Raw genomic sequence first — 19839 nt, forward strand, 5'->3', positions numbered from 1 at the left:
GGTCTGGATTTGTTGCTTTGAGAAGAACTTGATCTTCATCCGATCAGTTCTCTCACCTCAGAGCGATCCGACACAGAAGTGGATGAAGGAGTCGACTGCAGAGTGAAGTGGTCAGGAAGGTGAACCATGTGACCAGTGAGGAGGCGCGGCAGCGGGCGTACCGCCTCAGGTCCGTCCGGCGACCTCACGACCCCATCACAAGGTCACTGTGAACGTTCCACTGGTGAAGAGTGTGAGGCTCAAAGTCGTACGATCGAGCCAACACAACTTCAAAACTACACACGAGCAACACAAACCTGAGCAGTGATACAAAAACTCTCAAAACTGCCCCACAACAAATAAATCAAATTTTCTTTAAATGGATTATAGTCTCTTAATAAGCAAAAATTACTGAAACATTTTGATTCTGCATTAAAGGAGATATTCAACAAAAAGGCTCCAAAATCAGTTCTGTACTAAAACATCTCATTTCATGGAGCTGGCGCTTTTATCCAGAGCGACTCACAACAAGAGCGTCAACCACGAGGGATCGAACCAGAACCAGAACCAAGAGACTGGGATTTCTTCAAGAAAGACAAAGTGCAACATGGACCCAGCTACTGGTGTTCTGAAACGGATGAGGGCGACGACTGGGAACCAGTGAAGGGACTTTTATTAGTGTTTGAAAAGGAACTTAACACAAACTCCATCATACATCACAGACATGATGCCGACATGTTATTAACATTAAAATTAAAACTTTTTTAATTATTTGAACAAAGTCAATTATATTTAAGACTTAGAATTCAGATTGTTGAATTAAAATAATGACCAGATTCTTTTTTTGCAGTTTACTTGTTAAGTTGTTCATTATTAGCTGGAATGTCTTTTGTGATATGTTTTATTAAGTGTGATGTTTCAATCCCAAATATCCGTCACTAGATTTCTTCTCTTGAAGTTCATTTCTGAAATAACTGCACGATCAGATTCATTGTTTGCTTTAATCAACACTTTCTTTTGAAAACCAGCACATGTACGATACAAAACAACTTTCATATTAAAACAAGTTCAGTCTCAACAAAAACCTGTGAAACACGACGGAGAGACGAGGCCTCGTTTCAAACATCTCAGTATTCAGAAGTTTAGAGCATCGGAAATATCCAATGAGATCTGGACTCAGAAATGAAAACAGGAAGTCATGTGACCTGTTGTAATGTAAAAAATAAATAAATATATACGCAAACAAATTAATAAATAAAAAGGAACACTGAGTGTTAAAAACAGAAGAGGAGAGTTTCTCATGAGATGAAATCTATAAAGCATCTTTCTATTGGAGCTTAAATAAGTGATCATGATGGATTCATGCTTTAACGTCTCAAACTGCAGATTCACTGTTCAGATGATAATCTGTTGACTGGTGTAAGAAACCGACATGAAAACAATCCTCACTGAGACTTGGACTAAAAACTAAATCAAAGAGTCGACTCACGATGATAAAACCTTTTAATTATTTGCTGTGATTTTGATGCAAAGTTGAATCTTTTCAGTTTGGATTCAGATTTGAGTCTGAATTTAGTTCCGACCAAAGAAAAACATGTTTTGAACTAAATGAATGAAACTAGATCACATTTCTTGAACACTTCCCTGAGAAGGAACTTTTGTATTTGACGAGTCAAAGTTCGATGGAAGTGTCGGATCAGACATGTTCACTGTGACGCAACCTTCAGAGTCTGAAGAACAAAGAACCTGTGAGTTTGAATTTCCACAGCTTGGTAACATGAATCACTCAGACGACAGATCTCTTCTCTGCTCATGAAACCACACGAGTCATCGGACAGGTTCTTAAACCCTGAAAACAGATTAGAGACATCGGTGGGATTTGATGCTGAGTTTTGTAATCAAGGCCTCGCTGAGCAGGAGGACGTGGACGAGGCGAAGACATCGAGGGACATGAACACAACAAACAGGGACAGTCACAAGTTTCTACACTGAGGGTCACAGTGAACATGGGAGTGTTGAAGGGGAGGACAGGGACATTCTGTCCTTTGTCCTCCAGGGATGACTCAGTAGGGACGGCCCCGTCGCTCCTGTCTGTGGTCCCCCCTGAAAGAGACAAACATCATGATGTCACTGAGCTCAGCTTCACATTCATTTCTCAATCTGGTAAATATCTGAATCTCACGTCTGAAGTTTTTCTGCTTTTATGAAGTTTGGTTTTGATTTAGTGAAATGAGCTGAAACAGAATTTGACATCGAGGATCTATCACCAGTGTTTTATGGACAGAGTCTGACCTTGTGTCCATCTTGCCAGGGCCGTATCCTCCCCGGTCGCCTCCCCGGGCCCCCCTGAAGCCCCCCCGGTCGCTGCCTCGGCCCCTGAAGCCCCCCCGATCGAAGCCTCCTCGGCGCTCTCCTCCGTGGCCTCCTGACGGCAGAGGAGCAGAGAGAGAGTCGGTCTCTTTCAAACCTCTGCTAGTGACGAGTTACTGAAGCAAACATAATGAATATTTCTCCAGTTGCTGATTTTCTTTATTTTTCCTCGGTAGAAAGTCGAAGCACTAGAAGCTAAAAACAGGACAGACCATAATCAACATGTCCGACCTCTTTCCAGCGGGGGGGCCCCTCCTGCGTCCTCTGGTTTCGGGGCCTTGCACTGGTTACACTCATTCCGCCAGGAGAAGTTCAGGTTGCCACAGGTACTGGAGAGAAGTGACAGCGATCAATCAATCATAGAAATAAGAAGATCAATATTATTATTGATTTGTATAATGACAGAAGCTGTTGTTTAAAATATTAATTCCAATTGTTGAACATATCAGTGACTCACGGGTTCGAGCACTTCCAGTCTCCAGCTCTCTGCTGTCCTCCTCCTCCTCCTCCAGCACCTCCTCCTCCACCACCTCCTCCTCCTCCTCCTCCACCGTTGCCGTTGCCGCCGTTGCCTCCTGGGAAACCTCCTCCTCCTCGACCCCCCCCAAATCCTCCATGGCCCATGGGCCCTTCAACGAGAAGAAGTGTGACCAGTGAGACCTTCAGCAGAACTTGTGGTGATGAAGAGGAGTTTGTCCTTCACATTGAATCTACAGAAGCTGCTTCTTCATCTTATTTTAAATAACCTTTGAACGAGATGATTGTTGTGAAGTTCAGACAGAAAACGAGTTCAGAGAGATGAGCTCACCTCCTCGTGCCCGACCCCCCCTCATCCCCCCCCGGCCCCCGAAGTCAGCCCTGCGGGTGGCGAAGGAAACTTTGATGGGATTTCCACTGAAGTCTTTACCTGGAGAGGAAAGTGAGGACGTGAGAAACACAACGTGAAACGCAACTGCACCTGATCTGAAATCAGTTAAAGACTCAGAAGTTAAGAAAAAACTGAGTTTATCTCCAATATTCAGCAGGAAACTCTGAGATATGAATCCTTCTAAACAGAGTCGTGGATTTTAACTAAATCACAGAACGAACCATCAAACCAGTCGATGGCAGCTTTAGCTGAGGGGGGGTCGTCAAAAGAGACGGTGGCCTCTCCTTTCAGCTTCCCCGTCTCCCGCTCGGTGTACAGGTTGATCATCGGGAGACCCGTCTTCTTGTTGACCTGCAGGACAGAGGAGACGGACAGGGACTCAGACAGAAGGATCACATCCAGGGTCCAGATTGAGAAGACGTCAGCTCAGAACCTCATTAGATCTGGATTCAGACATTTACAGACACAGGAAAAACTAACAATCACAGATTCCACATATTGACTGATCTCACTTTGAATCCTTGAATCTGTGAAATGTCTCTTTTTGAATCATCAACCTGAATTTGAAGACACGACTTTCAGCTTCATCATCTTCATGTAAATGTTGTTTCTCTTTTCTAATCAAAGTCTGAGTCTCAAGCTTGTTTCATCAACTTTGGTCAAATCCACTCATATTCAACTATAATCCAGAGCTGAGCTCGTTACACTTCATTTAAATCATGCACACTATAAACACACAGGTGAATACATGTACACGTGTGTAACGGTTGGAATGGTTACACACGTGTACAACGATTCAGTGAGTTTTCATGAACATGTAGAAACTCACCTTAATGATTCCAATCTGCTTGAAGAAGTCGGCCACGGACTCCACGGTGTAGTCGTCTCCCAGGCCCTGGACGAAGATGGTGTTGTTGTCAGAGTTCTCCTGGTCCTGCACTGTGGACAGAAAACAACAGTGGACGACTCTTCTCATCTTCTCATCTGCTCATCTTCTCTCTGGCATTAGAGACGTGGAGGTTCTGAACCAGTCCTCAAACCGGTTTGTCCAAATGATGCTGAGATGATGTGTGGAGATGATGTGGAGATGATGTGGAGATGATGTGTGGAGATGATGTGTGGAGATGATGTGTAGAGATGATGTGTGGAGATGATGTGTGGAGATGATGTGTGGAGATGATGTGTGGAGATGATGTGGAGATGATGTGTGTAGATGATGTGTGGAGATGATGTGGAGATGATGTGTAGAGATGATGTGTGGAGATGATGTGTGGAGATGATGTGTGGAGATGATGTGTGGAGATGATGTGGAGATGATGTGTGGAGATGATGTGTAGAGATGATGTGGAGATGATGTAGAGATGATGTGTGGAGATGATGTGTGGAGATGATGTGTAGAGATGATGTGTGGAGATGATGTGTGGAGATGATGTGTGGAGATGATGTGTGGAGATGATGTGGAGATGATGTGGAGATGATGTGTGTAGATGATGTGTGGAGATGATGTGTGGAGATGATGTGGAGATGATGTGTGGAGATGATGTGGAGATGATGTGTGGAGATGATGTGGAGATGATGTAGAGATGATGTGGATATGATGTGGAGATGATGTGGAGATGATGTGTGTAGATGATGTGTGGAGATGATGTGTGGAGATGATGTGGAGATGATGTGGAGATGATGTGTGGAGATGATGTGTGTAGATGATGTGTGGAGATGATGTGGAGATGATGTGGAGATGATGTGTGGAGATGATGTGGAGATGATGTGTGGAGATGATGTGTGGAGATGATGTGTGGAGATGATGTGGAGATGATTTGTGGAGATGATGTGTGGAGATGATGTGTGGAGATGATGTGTGGAGATGATGTGGAGATGATGTGGAGATGATGTGGAGATGATGTGTGGAGATGATGTGTGGAGATGATGTGGAGATGATCTGGAGATGATGTGTGGAGATGATGTGGAGATGATGTGTGGAGATGATGTGTGGAGATGATGTGTGGAGATGATGTGTGGAGATGATGTGTGGAGATGTGAAGGAGGGACTGAAGTCACATGATCAAATGAAAAACCTCCCGTGTGTGAGAGTGATGGAAACAAATGAAACTCACTGAAGCCGGGTCCTCCGTGTCCCGAGTCTCTGGGTCCTGGAGGACAAAAAGACAACAACACGTCACTTGTGGAAAACAACACAAACACGCACCAATCACACAAACTGTAAATGGATTTGATTCCCACCAGAACAGAACCAGCATTCAGCCACTCTGGACTCGTTCTACTGTCTTTAGTCCTCACATCATCTCATCTGTCAACGAGCAGCTCATTGGTACAAGTGAAGGAAACAAGCTCATTCACATAGTTGACAAACTGTCAGTTTACGCCGCAGGACAACCCCCCCCCCCCCCCCGTGTAGTTATACTGGTTCCAGTCGATTTCAGAGCCTGTCACTTCACACACAGCTGCTCGGCCCAGCTCGTAAATCCTTCATGTTCTCAGATCAAAGCAGTCGTGTTGATGCATTTCTGTCTTTTCTGTTGTTTCCTTTCCAGTAAATCTGGATCTTCATCAGGTTGAAGGGCCTCGAGAGCCTCCTCTTCGTTCACACTGTTACATGTGCAGTGTCTTCACTCATTTAATGTTAAATGTGTGTATTTTTGCTTCCTGTCCGAATTGCTGTGACCTGTGATGTTGTACATGTTGCTAACTACTCTCCGATGCTTTCACACAACTTTTGTCATCGCTCACACAAACCCGACCGGCCTCTGAAACCAAGTCCAACCCGTTGCAACACAATCCCTTCTGGAGTATGTGTGCGTTCCACTGGCACGTCAATCCATATCATTCGTTCCTTTGTCTACTTCAGGTTTCACAGAGCTTTACAAAGAATTCTTGTAAATGGCATCAACATACATCTCGGGATTAACAATCCTGGGTTTGTGTTTCCAAGAAGGTTTTGTGTTACGCATGGTTTCATTCCAACATGTCTTCTCCGAGGTCAACACCTTGTGTGTAAAGTCCCGTCGCACTGTGTGAAGAAGCTGCATCTCTGGCAGCTGGATTTACCGGAGCGTCAGGAAGTAAATCAGTTCTTTCTAATTTTAAACCAACTAATCGTCAGAAGTTGAACAGTTACCAGAGCCACCGCCCCCCCCCCCACTCGCGTCACCACAAGACTCGAACCATCAAGATTATCGTTTTCTACAGAACTGATAGTTTCCCCAAAGTGACTTCACTTCCTCCTGTGACGTGTCAGATTAGTTTAATTTGTATTGGTTCAACTTTAGGACCAAGTTTTCTTACCGTTTTGCATTTTCACCATTATTCCCCCCCGATCACCAGCTGATGAACATGTTCTCCTCGACTCGGTGTCTCAGTCGTTCGTTGGACCTTTATTTTGGAGGAGCTGATGTTTTCATCATTTTTTGTTAGTGAGTTTACACAGAAACTGATTTTCTTTAAACTTTGGATCAATAATTTATTCACTGATGAAACTTTTCCACCACTTTGTGACTCAGAGTTTTTTTCACTGGAATGTGAGCAGAATAGATTAGAATCCTATTATTTAATATGTGTGAACAAAAACATTAGTATTCATCATAAAGATAAAGTGAGTGTTGCAGAAGTTTCTCTCTCAGAGTCCGTCTGGTTTATGTTCTTGTAATAATTTAAAAAGATCAGATCCATGAGAATCAGTCAACGTGTCACCTGCTGATTTAGATTTCTTTTAAAGGTCTTCAAACTAAACGGTTGTGATGTAAATATCTCTTTCAATGATTTCACCTTCAGTCGTCACCGTATAACATGTGATAATTAATTAAATGTAACGTGAGCCTTTGGGTTTACGTTCCACAAACAGACGGAGTCATGTGATAAATCCTCTTTTGTTCCAAATGAACCACTGAGTTGTTGTGAAACCTCAATAACTCCCGCTGTTTGCAGAACACTCTGTACACACAGTACACACAGCACCAGTATCAGGTGACTGGTACTTGATTGTGTTGCACACTGTGTGCTAATAGCAGTATACGTCATCCCACCCTCATCTTTGTCCTACAGGTTCCACACACTCTGAACCCAGGACCTTCCCCTGGTGGTTGTTGTACCAGCTACCGACTCTTCTCTCCTCTCAGCTCCTTTGTTCATCGACGCAGGAACAAGTCCACGTCCCTTGACAGAAGCACCTGAACACCCATTGATTCAAACACCTTCGAGTTCTACCAACGCGGATACAGAGGTAGATGAGAGGTCTGTGACCAGAGGGCTCCCTCTGCTGAGTGGGGGTGAACCTGCAGCCCCTCAGGGTCCAGACCCTCCACTCTGACTACACACCACTGAACATACACCGAGCTGGGACACCTACTCATTAGCATATTGAGAGGTACAATTGAGCCAGTGTGTCGTTTCCTCCTGAGATAATCTGCTGTAATTATCAGGTGTATTTTCTTTCTCCATGTCCTCAGGCTGTTTAAACACCACACACGTGAATGAGCACAGCTTTTAGTCTCGAGTGGTGACCTCTGACCCCCTTCCCTTTAGCTTCCACTCTTCAAACCCAACAAACCTCTTTGCTCAAGTTTAAATCACTTACCACCAAACTTATTGAATCCTCCACGATCGCCCATTCTGATGAAGAGGGAGAAAGAAAGGACTCACATTGAAGGCTGGTGCTGACAGCGAGTTCTCTCATTGGCTTGTGGGTAACCTTCATTCTCAGTCTCTTCATTAACCCCCCCCTCTTCTTCATCTGCCACCTTATGAACCCCTACTTCATATTGTTCTCCTGGATAAACCTCCAGGGACAAGAGGCCACTTTAAAGACCTTGTCTTTGTTTGTGCAACTGAAATCTGACAGTTTTACCCCAAAAGTCTTTTAGCAACTTGTCCGGTTCCATTTCCTCACACAACTTGGGTTTGTGTTGATTAACCAAACACTAAGATGTGGACTTCTTTTCTTTTTACGGCTTAGGCAAGAAATGTAGCAAATCCCCAAACAGGTTTTATCAAGGTCACCCAAACTATGAGTATTTTTTATTATTCATTATTCTCATAATTCCAGCTACTAGAGGACTGTTTACTATCTGGTGACTTCCCCGTGTGTCCATTTCCATAATGAGGTTTTAGAGCAGAAAGCCAGCGTGGAGAGAAGGTAAAGCCTAGAAGAAGATTCAAAGATTGATTAAAGCAGAGTATGACACAGTGATGGGTCAGGGCTGCTCGGACAGGGAGACAGGCAGGGGGGTGAGGCTGGCATGTTAGTGTGTGTGTGTGTGTGTGTGTGTGCGTGTGTGTGTGTTTATGCATGTCTGTGTGTGTGTGTGTGTGTGTGTGTGTGTGTGTGTGTGTGTGTGTGCGTGTCTGTGTGTGTGTCGAGGACGCTCTTTGGTCAAGGCCTTGCTTAGTTCTCATGGAAACTCAACTTGGCATGTTCTTGTTTTTATCATGTATTTGCTTTATACATTGCAGCCGTGCTGCTGTGCGTTGTGTTACATCGTCTTCACTCACATTTTAACACTTTCTCAGTTTGTGCCTTTTATAAACCACACAATAAACTTGATTATACTGGGATAAGAACCTCAGGTTGTACCAAGACACAAGCACCAGTCACAGACTGGTAATAAAGATTAACGACGAGTCTCCACTTCCTCCCATTGTTGAAAAGAAAGAAGCTGAAATGCTCTGGATCCGTGCGCCACCTCGCCTCCACATCCAGGCACTGGTGATTCATTCAGTCGGGAGCTGGCTGGAGTTTTACCAGCGGGACCAGTTTAGAGATTTTAAGACTGATACCAGGGATTTAAAACCTGTTGTGTGTGACATGAGATCGAGTTCTGGACACAAACATTTGTCTCTGCTTCCTGCTGCTGTGTTCATGTGCACAGCGATCACCAGACGCTTATGAAAATATAATATATTACACTGTGTTTGAAAATGAATGTGACAAACTGACCAACAGACTCAGTTCAACGTTTATAATCATTAAATGGCTATAAAATGTTTTCACTAGCAGCCTACTATTAATGAGTTCACCTTGAATAAATCATCATCATGTGACTTTCCTCTCTGTCACAGAATCGTCTTTTAATAAGAAATATTGGGATCAATTTTCTTATCTGTATTATTTGGTGCAGGATCACAACTTATTATATTTTACACCCAAGGTTGAAGCAGATTAATGATTAAATAACTTCCGTCCACACGACACACCTGGAAACATCAAGTCACGTGACCATTCACACACCCTGGTCATGTGATGCACACAGGAAGTACATTGTCTCCTCTGCAGTTGGTTGCTTAAAAACACAAATAGTACAAACGAGGAGCAGTGATGAAGAAGAGTCATAGCGATGACGAGGTGGAACTGTTACTGGCAGGAAGTGTTACTAAGAACCAAACAGGAAGTGCCATGCCTTGTGGTAATTTAGTTGTCATTGTTAAACACCAACACAAACCTGCGGCTACATGTGTTTAACAACACCCAGTCTCTTACTTGATCTCAGTTCCATGTGTAAGACATGTTCATGCATCTCTCTACTCAGACTCATAAAGATCTCTTGCTTCAGGAGACCTAAGTGATTTTTCACACACTTACCCCATGCCTCCTCTTCCTCTGGGTCCACCTCGCCCACCTCTGTCAAAACCACGGTCATATCCGCCACCACCGCGACCTCCAAATCCACCACCACGACCCCGGCCCCCGCGAGCCTCCTGCCCCCCGTAACCTCCGTCAGGACCACTGTAGCCTCCATCACTGATCGGGGGGCTGTCGCCTCCGTATCCTGAGAGAAACACAATCAGACCTCAGTCCTTTTCTTTACGATCGTGTGACAAACGTTCTGAACAAGTTTTTGAATTAAAAAGCTTTTGCGTTTTATTCAGTTTGGTTTATTGTCCCAGTTATTTAAGATAAGCCGCAGGGTGTGAACAGATTTCTTTCTTTCTTTCAGTAGGTTGACTTGCACTTGGTTATATCCTGCAGACTGCACCCGCCCTCCCCTGAACGCTCTGGACCTTCTCCTGAGTTGAAAATGGCTAAGGAGTAGAGCCAGAGGAAGAACCTTGAGTTATCTGGCTCTTCTCCTGTGGAACTAGTTCCCGGTTACGGCTGGACTTTGAAAATTAAAAACTTAAAAAAAATTCTCACCTCCACTTTGTCCGTACTGGCTCTGCTGACTGTAGCTCTGTGGAGGAGGGGAACTGTAGCTCGGAGGCTGGTTGTAGTGACCTCCTCCATGTTGGGGTGGTTGTTGTTGGCTTCCACCATATCCACCTGTCTGACCCCCACCGCTCCCGTAACCACCTCCAGCCTGTCCACCACTGGGTGGCTGGTTGTAGGCTGGGGCCTGGGAGGTCCCTTCGTAGCTGTTGGAGAAAAAGCCAAAGTGAAACAGGCTCTGCAGCTCAGGAGAGAAACTCTATTCTATCTTTAAACTCTATTCACAGTGACAAATCTTTTCATCTGTTCCTCTTGATCACTATTTCTAACTCCTCTAACCTCATAACAATGACTTGTCTGCTGCAACACGACACATATAATAGTTCACAGGGTTTTAAATAACAACTTGTCTTCAAATGAATTCATTGAAATGGGCCGAAATGCAGTATTTAACAATAATGATACAAGTAAGAAAAATATTCTTTTGTCAAATGGCAGTGAGACAATCACATTGTCCGATTTTTACAGGCAACCGATAAATTGCCTAATGACCATATATCCAGTCCATCCACTAGATGTGTGAGCGGTCACATGACTGATCAGTGTGTGTTGACCTCATCTACGCACCTTAGACTTCTAGAAATTGTGCCGGAGGTTTGTTCTTTACAGAATAAAAAGTCTCCCAGGACAACAAGCCTGGTTTCAGAGGATCCTCATGTGAATCTAAGTAGAAGCAGCAGAAAGTGAGGATTACCCTGCAGAGGAGGAGGCGGGTGGCTGCTGGCTGTGACCAGAGAAGGATGACTGGTTGTAGGTCATGTTGGAGGGCTGGCTGCTGCTGCTGTAGCCTCCAGAGCTGTAGGACTGACTGGAAGGATTATAACCCCCTCCCTGGTTAGAGGGTGGAGAACCGTATCCTCCTGGGAGCAAGGAGAAGACATGACAAGCTATTAAATTCAACAACACCACAACGCATCAGTGAAGATCGGTGACGGAGCCTCTACCTGACTGAGGCTGAGCGTAGCTGCCGTATCCTCCCTGGTTGTAGGAGCTGCTGTCAGAGCCTTGGCTGTAGCCTCCGTATCCCTGCTGGCTGTAGCTCTGACCAGAGGACTGAGCGTAGCCCGGGTTAGCACCTCCACCTCCACCGCTACCTCCACCTCCACCTCCGCCATAGGAGCCATAGCTGCAAGTGGTTAAAAACAAGCGCCTCATTTAACAAGATAACAAGAAAGAAGGAAACTCATTTTCATTGTATGTATTTGGTTTCTCATACTTTTGATGCTTGTGACAGTTTTATAATGAAAACTAATGGTGGCCCTAACAATTAAACAGTTTAAAGTTAATTTATGAATGTTTGTATAATATATGTCTCGACTCTTGATAGTTTCAAGATAACGAAAAGGAAATATGTTTCAAATGTGTGAGAAACCTTCATGATCAGAGGAGTGTTACAAGACTCACCCCTGGGAAGATGTTTGGGAATAATCTAAAGAACAAGAATGAAGTGTCAACATTATAAAGTGCAACACATTATGTTTTCAAAACCAATTCATTAAATAGGGAGGATTCAAACTATGCACTTTATTCACATATTGTCAACATTAGCAGCTAGCACCTCTCATCCTAGCATTAGCATCTAGCTCCTCTCATCCTATTATTAGCATCTATCTCCTCTCATCCTAGCATTAGCAGCTAGCTCCTCTCAGTTTAGCATTAGCATCTAGATTCTCTCATCCTAGCATTAGCAGCTAGCTCCTCTCAGTTTAGCATTAGCATCTAGATTCTCTCATCCTAGCATTAGCATCTAGCTCCTCTCATCCTAGCATTAGCAGCTAGCTCCTCTCATCCTAGCATTAGCAACTTGGTCCTCTCATCCTAGCATTAGCAACTTGGTCCTCTCATCCTAGCATTAGCAGCTAGCTCCTCTCATCCTAGCATTAGCAGCTAGCTCCTCTCATCCTAGCATTGGCAGCTAGCCCCTCTTCTCTGAGCAGATCCTGGTGTCTCACCGTTTGACGCCATGTTGGATCGGTTCTGTTGTTTCCTCCTTCACTGGACCTTGTGGTGCAGCTTCTCTCCTTACCGCAGGGGGCGCTCGGTGTGGACTCTTCTACTTCTGCTTCTTCATCTGTTAAACCAGTTTAAAGGCGCAATGCCGCCACCTTCCGGGCTGTGGAGCAGTAGATTGGCTGCAAACTAAACTAAACTAAAACTAAAATGAGTTAAGTTCTTTGGTCCCTTTTCTCTTAAGTAGATGATTAGATCGAAATTCCTTGATTCCCGTCCCAACACATTTGGTGTCAGGAGTCGGTCTCTTCTGCTCCTCTCAACGTGAATACTGTACAAATGTCATCCTGTGTCATAACTCCAGGTATTCTTTCCATGTTTTGTGACATTAATGCTATGATTTTTAATATCTCGATCTTCTGGGATCACACGCTGTTCTAGTAAAATGTCACAAAAGATGTTGATCCTCAGAATATGTCCCCAGACGTCTTCCTCTGAGAACACAGCTGCAGGGCAACAGTTATGTAAGTGGCAGTTACGCAAGATACAAAGTTACAGGAGAGGAAATATTTGTTTTGTGAATTTGTGTTGCAACAAACTTAGAAAGTAAAAACCTATCGTCTCCAGGGCGTGTTGTTGATTACAATTTACGAGATTAAGATTATACTAGTTTATTCTACGTGACACGATTTGTCCTTTTCTCACTTGATAACAGTCCGAGAGCGGGTCAGTCATGAGGTCATCCAGGTCACATGCTTCATCATAATAGAAAGGTAACATCTGGAGATTTACATTTTTTTCTATGTTTATTGAAATCACATTCCTGCTCCCCAGATCAGGAACCATCTTAATCACCCTGTGACTTTACTTTGACAATTTAAAGACAAACATGCGAGAAATGCAGCTGCTGAAAAACAGCAATTATCTTAAATCAATACAAGAAATAACACATGGATTTTCACTTAAATCAAACTTTAATTGTTTTTAATAAGATCTCCAATAAAGACAAATAATGAAATGAGCTGACAGACAGTGATCAGACTGAAGAGGAAATAACATAAATAACGAGAAAAGGTTGACTGACAGGGACCGGGGGGGGGGGGGGGGGAATAGGTCTATTTACACAGAAACAGCCCACACCAGTAACACTGTGGTTTTATATAAGAGCTAATAGACTCGAGTCCAGCTAGCAGCAGCACAGCAGTATGTCTGCATCTAGACACGGTGGAGCTCAGCTTTGAATCCAGTTCTGTTTTAGTGCCAAGTTAAATACAAATAAAGCAAAAAACACTAATGACCTGTTCTCAGACAAAAACTGTCCTGAGGAAAAAAAAAAACACTACCGTGAAGAATATGATGCAGTAATGCTACAAAAACTGCTCAGTAGTCACTTAGTCCATGAAGAGGGAATGGCTTAAAAGCATCACTAACATCTTAAAACAAAAATCACGTTTAAAATAAGACAGGAGGATTTAAACTGTGTGTGTGTGACGTGCTGCAGAATGTTTCAGTGCTTTAGATAAACGTGTCAGAACCTTCATGTGGCTGCATGCATGGCAAATTCATAAGAAAATAAAATGTGATGAAATGTGAAAAAATAGTGAGCTAGAGAGAAGTGAAACTTATTCAGCACAAGAAAAGAAAAAGTGTCTCGCTCTGTGACGGAGACGAGAGAAAACGAGGCCCTTCCTCAAAACCTCCATTTTGTGTCTTAGTCATCGTTCTGAGATTCTCCTCTTCGTCCACTCTTCCATTTACTCGTTCTTCTTCTCCTTCTGTTTGAGCAGCTTGTTTATCTCCCTCTTGGCCATGGCGGTGTACTTGGTGATGACGCCGTGCTGGTTGAGGCCGGGCAGCAGCAGCAGGAAGTTCACTGCAGGGGAGAGAAAACACAGACATGAAGCCAGAGCTCTCCTGAGTCCTCCAGCCGGTGGAGAAGGTTTCCTCCACGTTCAGCCTGCAGCAATCTGCTGTCCGGGATTCAATGACATCCAAAACCTTATTATTCCAGAAGAGTTATGATCTGAACTATTGGAACTTTCAAACAAGCAAGTTCCCAGGAAGCTGAGCAAAAGCTTTTTGTTAAATGTTTTATTGCTGCTATGCAACTGACTCATAATTGATGCCAAAAACCTAACACCTCATTTCCCATGATTTCTGATTTCATGAGCATCCAAAAGCTCTTTAATCAAGAAGCTTCCACTTGACAACAGCAGCCGCCCTGTTAACCTCAGTGAAAGGTTGGCTGGTCAACAGGAAGCAGAACAGGTGGAATTTAGGTTCATGAAGCAGATAGTGGATCTCAAACAGAATACTTTGTTGTTTCAGAGTCACTTCCTCACTGAACTCAGTTCTTTTTCAAGGTTTTCCCATCAGATGAATAAGTCTCATCATACGACAGCCTCCACTTTCCCAGAGGCACCGCTGTGCAGGTGCAAGTCTGACAGGAGCGTTGCTCATTATAATGTTTGACTTCCACAGCAGATTGAGATAAACACCTTCCTCGGGTCATTACTGAGGAAGAAACCAGCAGCAGCGTATTACCATCGTCACTGTAGAGGTCTGTGGCCTCAGGGATCCAGTTATTGAGCTACACGTCTAAGTCATGGTAACAGGAAGTCGGGTTATGATGGGTCACGCTCACGTGATGAGATTACACACAGCATCATTACAATACAAGGAAAACAGCTGCAGCTGAAAGCAGCATGAGTTATTAAAACAAGCCTCCAGCAGAATTAATCATGTGGCTGTAAAAGGTACTTGAGTAAGTTCTCACATGGTCTCAGACCCTTTACAGCTGTTTTACCACGAGGCTTCAGGAGAAGATCCAGAAAAAGTTCCAGAGGCACTGACTCAGACATTTGATCTCACACAGAACTGTGAGTGACCAAATGCACAAGGGACAGAAAATACATCCAACATACAAGGAAAAACCCAAGTCCTTCACCAGAGGAGGAGGTGAGAAGGTAGAACTGTAATATACTCACCAATCAGGTAGGTGAGGAACAGGTTGTGCACCTGCTGTCCGATCCAGGCCACTGCCAGCAGGCCGCTGATCACGGAGGCAAAGTACTATGAGAGCAGAAGGGAGGGGGGGGGGGGTCAGATCACATTCAACCTACAGTTACTCACACTAACCAACATCACTGAGTTTAAAGAATCACATTTCAGATGAACAGAAACTAGGTTTATTTTCTTTAGCAGAACATGTTCTTATTTTGAAAGAACCGACAAAGCTATGTTGATCAAAGAGTGTGATTAACAGTGTGTGTGTGTGTGTGTGTGTGTGTAACAGTGTTGATACGAGGCCTGGTTAACGCAGCCTCTAACCCAGTTTGTCGTCTGCTAAGTGGAGCAGCCCAATCAGCTGAGGATATTTTTATCTGGAGCACAGAGAAAGCTCAGCATTGTAAGAAACAGATACGAGTTGATTTACTGCCCTGACACAGCTTCACAGCTCATATCTACATTTCAGCCACTTTATCTTCAACGTACCATTTTGGGCTTCTCCTCCTTGAGGGCGCACAGACGCTTCCACCAGCCCACGACCCGACGCTGGGTCTTCACCAGGTTTCCACAGATCTCATGGAAACGCTGCTGCTGCTCACTGGTCCTGCACATGGCGACAGAATGGAGAAAAGCTTTTAATCACATGTTTGCTTAAAGAAACATTTATTTTTTTAAATAAAAACCATGGGGATGTTTTCAGACCAATATTAACTGACAGCACCAACCTGTCATCGAGAACACAAGCTACAGTCTCAATAGTCTTTAAATGAGAAACTACTTTAAGTATGAATGTCACACGTCCCTTACTGTTGCAGTTATTTTCCAGTTGAACAAAGAAAAGTGATCGACAGGCTTCATTCGTTTGTTGGGTAATTTCTATCAGAACTGAAAATCCAAGTGAACCAACTAGCGACTGGGCACCACAGGCTTCTTATTTTAGAAACATTAAGTTCATTGAGCAAAACACTCGACAGATAAAGACCTGACTGAGCAGTAGCTCCTGGTTACATCCTCATGTTGATCCAAATATGAATGATCACAAATTAATAGATTATCACCCTGCGTTTGGATGCTGGTGTTATATAACTACAGGAGCTGAGAAAAGTGTCCCCTGTTTTCTGCTTAGCCATCGTTCCTATTTCAGTCCTTGGTGTCAGGAATCCAAACAACGACGTGAGCAGACTGATGGCTCCATTTCTCCAGCGATCTGACTCTGCAGGAACGTGCAGCCTGAGCTTCACTGTTTTCATACTTCAGTTCAGACTCTACAGATTAATGTGCACGTTCCTGAGCTGCATCAAAACATAAAATCTGCATTTAAAAGCCCAGGCATGAAATTTAGAAGCACTAGCATGACAAAGGTTAGTTAATGACAACTTACTGCAGCACAATAAACAACAAAACTCTTTACTGTTGATTCCAACAGTCACTGAACAGACCCAGCTTTTCTCAGCTGCTGTCTGTGACCCGAGATCCAGACCGATGCTCCGCTCGCAGGGTGACACACTAAGTCTGAGGCGTCAGACGTGCAACACTCTGTGCCAGCTGCAGGACGTTACTCTATCCTGTCCTCGGTGTCTGATTCTCACCATCAAACGCACACAGCTGAGTCGAGGGCTTTATGGGAGCACTGTGTAATGTCTAAGCTCCATGAGGAGGCGACACCCTACAGGACCAGTTTCAGGTGGCAGTTTATAGGTCATCATATTAGGTAGAGCCCAAATGAAAACTCCCTGCTCCCCCAAAAGTCCTGAAATGACTTTGGTCCAAATCTTTTTGCTTCTCAGTCTGTTTCCCCTGTCACACAGGATGTTTGACATGGAGGAAGGAAACAATTATTTGTAATCGATGTCATAACGAAAGGTTGAAGGAGTCCCGTCTTCTTTTCAGTAAAACCTGTTTAAATCTTATCAACCGCTAAGAAATCACTGGATCCAGATGAATGCCTTATTTCCCTGACGACTTGCCTCACAGGCTCGATTTATGGCCCATTTTACCCCAGAGATTTATTAAGCTTGCAGTTTAGTGTGACGTCTTTGAAACATGACACCATTTCATTATGTTTTGCATTTAATAAAAAAAGAGAAAGAAGAAAGATGCCCGAGTGAGAGGTCTATCTGTTCAGAAGGTACGGCTGATATGAGTGCAATCAGAACAACCATCATTTTTAATAAGAAATAAGAACATCAATTTCATGGTCTACTTATGGAACAATATAAAAAACCTTTCAATGTTCCACCTATTAACAAATGAATGTCCTGCCCTCACCACTTATTGGAGCCGAAGACTCTGGGAGCGAGGGTGGGCACCAGATAATCCGCCAGGCAGAGCAGCATGACGGAGCAGGAGAGCCCAGTCAGCACTGAGGGATCCAGGTAGTAGATCATCCTGGAGGAGGAACACAGAGCAGTCAGTGGGGTTATAAACCGGTTTCACTCCGGCTACTCACATGGAAAGAAGATTCTTTATTGTGCAATGCAGAGAAGTTCCCGTCCAGTATGTGAGAAACAGAGGCTCATTTATTCTTGATTTGTTTTAAACCATCTGCCTCCAGGAGAAACCCAGAGACAAACAGGGAGGGTGGTGATAGCATTCAGAACCTCAGACAGAGACTGATTGTTAGTTTCATTGAAAAGCTTTTCCGAGAGTTACCTTGACAAACTGAAGAATTTTAGATAAGCTCATTAATCACACTAATCTTGTATAATCTACTGTGTTTCCTTCTTCATGCTTCAACAATGAGGCTCAACATAATCTTCACAACTATTTGTTCCACCTGACAGTTTTAAACCAAAGTGGAGCAGCTGAGTCTTCTACTGGTCTCAGTCTAGTTATTGCTACTTCCCTGCTGCGAGAAGGGAAATGCGAGCTATGCTAACTTTGAAGCCAGCTGCTTGTGGCCCTGTGACACAGCACCCAGTGGGTCGACTCACAGGAAGAGCAGGGTGGTGGCGCCCATCAGGACTCCAGGGAACCAGGGCTTCTCCCAGCGCACGACTCGGTCCCCGGCGAGGATCACCTCCCCCCAGCCCTGCAGCTGCTCCTCCAGCTGGGCTGTCTCCTGAGCCTGGACACGAGAAAACACGTTCAACATCTAATAATCATATCTGTCTGCTCCTTAAACAACGATACCAGAATCATAAGCATGTGTGAGAGATCACGTTCCAGCTGAGGCATAGAGTCCAACTGTTCTTCTACTACACCCAAACTAGTTACCCTGGTTCCTATGGTTCGTGTGTACACCCGTGACCTACATGACCTTTAACCCATTAATATATAAAATACATATAACCTTGCAGTCGGCTCAGTAAATGTCTGGATGCGTCTTACTGGATTTCAAACTGTTTGTATGGATGTGATTAAAGAGGATCTTAAACAGAATGGTGTGTGTGTGTGTCCATGAGGCAGCAGGTCACGGTATTCTCCACCCTCCTGACATGACGGTGCAGTAAACCACAGCTCGACCCAAACACCCCCACTGGAGCTCACTGCTCTCCGGGTGAACGCGACCCCTGCCGCGGGTGCTCGTAACCGACGGTTCAGTGACAGACGAGCCGTCAAGCTGGGTCAAGAGCATTACACCCGCTAGCTAGCGAGCTAGCAGCAGTCAGGGCGCTGGCTAGCGGCCACTGGGTGTCGAGTTAGCGGTTTAACAACAGACGAAATCACAAGGTTCGATTCCCGCTGGAGTGGAGTTACACTAATCTATTTCAAAATGTCCTCGGGTTAGCCCCGCGTTAGCATTAGCATTAGCATGGCTCCGTGCGGGCGCTGCGCAGGTGGCGCAGGTTCCCACTCACCAGCATGTTGGCGCTCTTGTTGTCTCCCTCGGTCATGGCGGTGCAGCAGCTCGTCCCCCTGAAGCAGCTCGGTGTGTGTGACTGTGGAGCAGCTGAAGCGCGGTGCTCTACTTCCTCCTCCGGCCGTAGCGTCACTAACGGCCGAGCGCTGCCTGGATGATTTTATCTCCGCCCTGCGTCACAAGCGGCCCGCGGCATTCTGGGACATGTAGTCTGACGTCAAAGACAGGCGAGCTCCGAGGAGACGTGTTTTTTATTTTAAAATAAAAAAAGATGAAGAAGAAAACACGTGACTGGCTTTATTGTCCTATCAGGAGAACACGTGTGGTCCTGGTCTGTACTAGGGTTTTATTCACCTCTACATATCCATTTATATCCATATGTCTCTCTCTCTCTCTCTCTCTCTCAAGATTTAATTGGACACAGGTGAGGCGTTGGCTGACTCATTAAGGAAATCGGCCTTTTCAGACTGGTGTCTTTAAAAGTTACTAATTTTTTAATCACTGATTTAAAAAATACTTATTTAAATTATTACTTGATTTTTCATTTTTTAATCCGAGTATAAAAAGGGAACCTGTCTTTATTTCAAAGGTCAGTTTTGGTGTACGATTAAACAATGTTTCCTCCACAGTGTCGGTAGTTTCCTG

General features: G+C 44.3%; 2 protein-coding genes across 2 annotated transcripts; both read right to left on the bottom strand.

Moving 5' to 3' along the window:
- Positions 1–966: 966 nt before the first annotated feature.
- Positions 967–12466, bottom strand: fus (FUS RNA binding protein). The gene is made up of 16 exons (XM_062408531.1): positions 12386–12466; positions 11838–11862; positions 11378–11559; positions 11128–11293; positions 10362–10579; positions 9810–9996; positions 7809–7843; positions 5332–5367; positions 4047–4156; positions 3439–3568; positions 3158–3256; positions 2880–2978; positions 2807–2849; positions 2581–2678; positions 2272–2404; positions 967–2082 (listed from the first exon to the last, which is right to left on the bottom strand). The coding sequence occupies exons 1-16, from the start codon at positions 12396–12398 to the stop codon at positions 2043–2045; spliced, it is 1614 nt and encodes a 537-aa protein (XP_062264515.1). The 5' UTR covers positions 12399–12466; the 3' UTR covers positions 967–2042.
- Positions 12467–13338: 872 nt separating this feature from the next.
- arl6ip1 (ADP-ribosylation factor-like 6 interacting protein 1) lies at positions 13339–19374 on the bottom strand. The gene is made up of 6 exons (XM_062407411.1): positions 19193–19374; positions 18326–18459; positions 17661–17780; positions 15879–15996; positions 15371–15455; positions 13339–14256 (listed from the first exon to the last, which is right to left on the bottom strand). Exons 1-6 carry the CDS (start codon positions 19226–19228, stop codon positions 14138–14140), a joined length of 612 nt encoding a protein of 203 aa, XP_062263395.1. The 5' UTR covers positions 19229–19374; the 3' UTR covers positions 13339–14137.
- Between the last annotated feature and the right edge of the window lie 465 nt (positions 19375–19839).

This window comes from Platichthys flesus, chromosome 16 (genome assembly GCF_949316205.1).
Source record: "Platichthys flesus chromosome 16, fPlaFle2.1, whole genome shotgun sequence".
Lineage (NCBI taxonomy): Eukaryota > Metazoa > Chordata > Actinopteri > Pleuronectiformes > Pleuronectidae > Platichthys > Platichthys flesus.

Excerpts from the sequence above, each read along its gene's own strand:
- fus (XM_062408531.1), bottom strand. Across the intron at positions 5,368-7,808 it reads AGGATTCAATAAGTTTGGTG|GACCCAGAGACTCGGGACAC; the intron begins GTAAGTGATTTA and ends TTTGTCCTCCAG. Across the intron at positions 3,569-4,046 it reads AGCAGATTGGAATCATTAAG|GTCAACAAGAAGACGGGTCT; the intron begins GTGAGTTTCTAC and ends TCTGTCCTGCAG.
- arl6ip1 (XM_062407411.1), bottom strand. The coding sequence starts at position 19,228 with ATGACCGAGGGAGACAACAAGAGCGCCAACATGCTG. Across the intron at positions 15,997-17,660 it reads GTCTTCGGCTCCAATAAGTG|GACCAGTGAGCAGCAGCAGC; the intron begins GTGAGGGCAGGA and ends CGCCATGTGCAG. Across the intron at positions 14,257-15,370 it reads GTTCCTCACCTACCTGATTG|TGAACTTCCTGCTGCTGCTG; the intron begins GTGAGTATATTA and ends TCTCCCCTGCAG.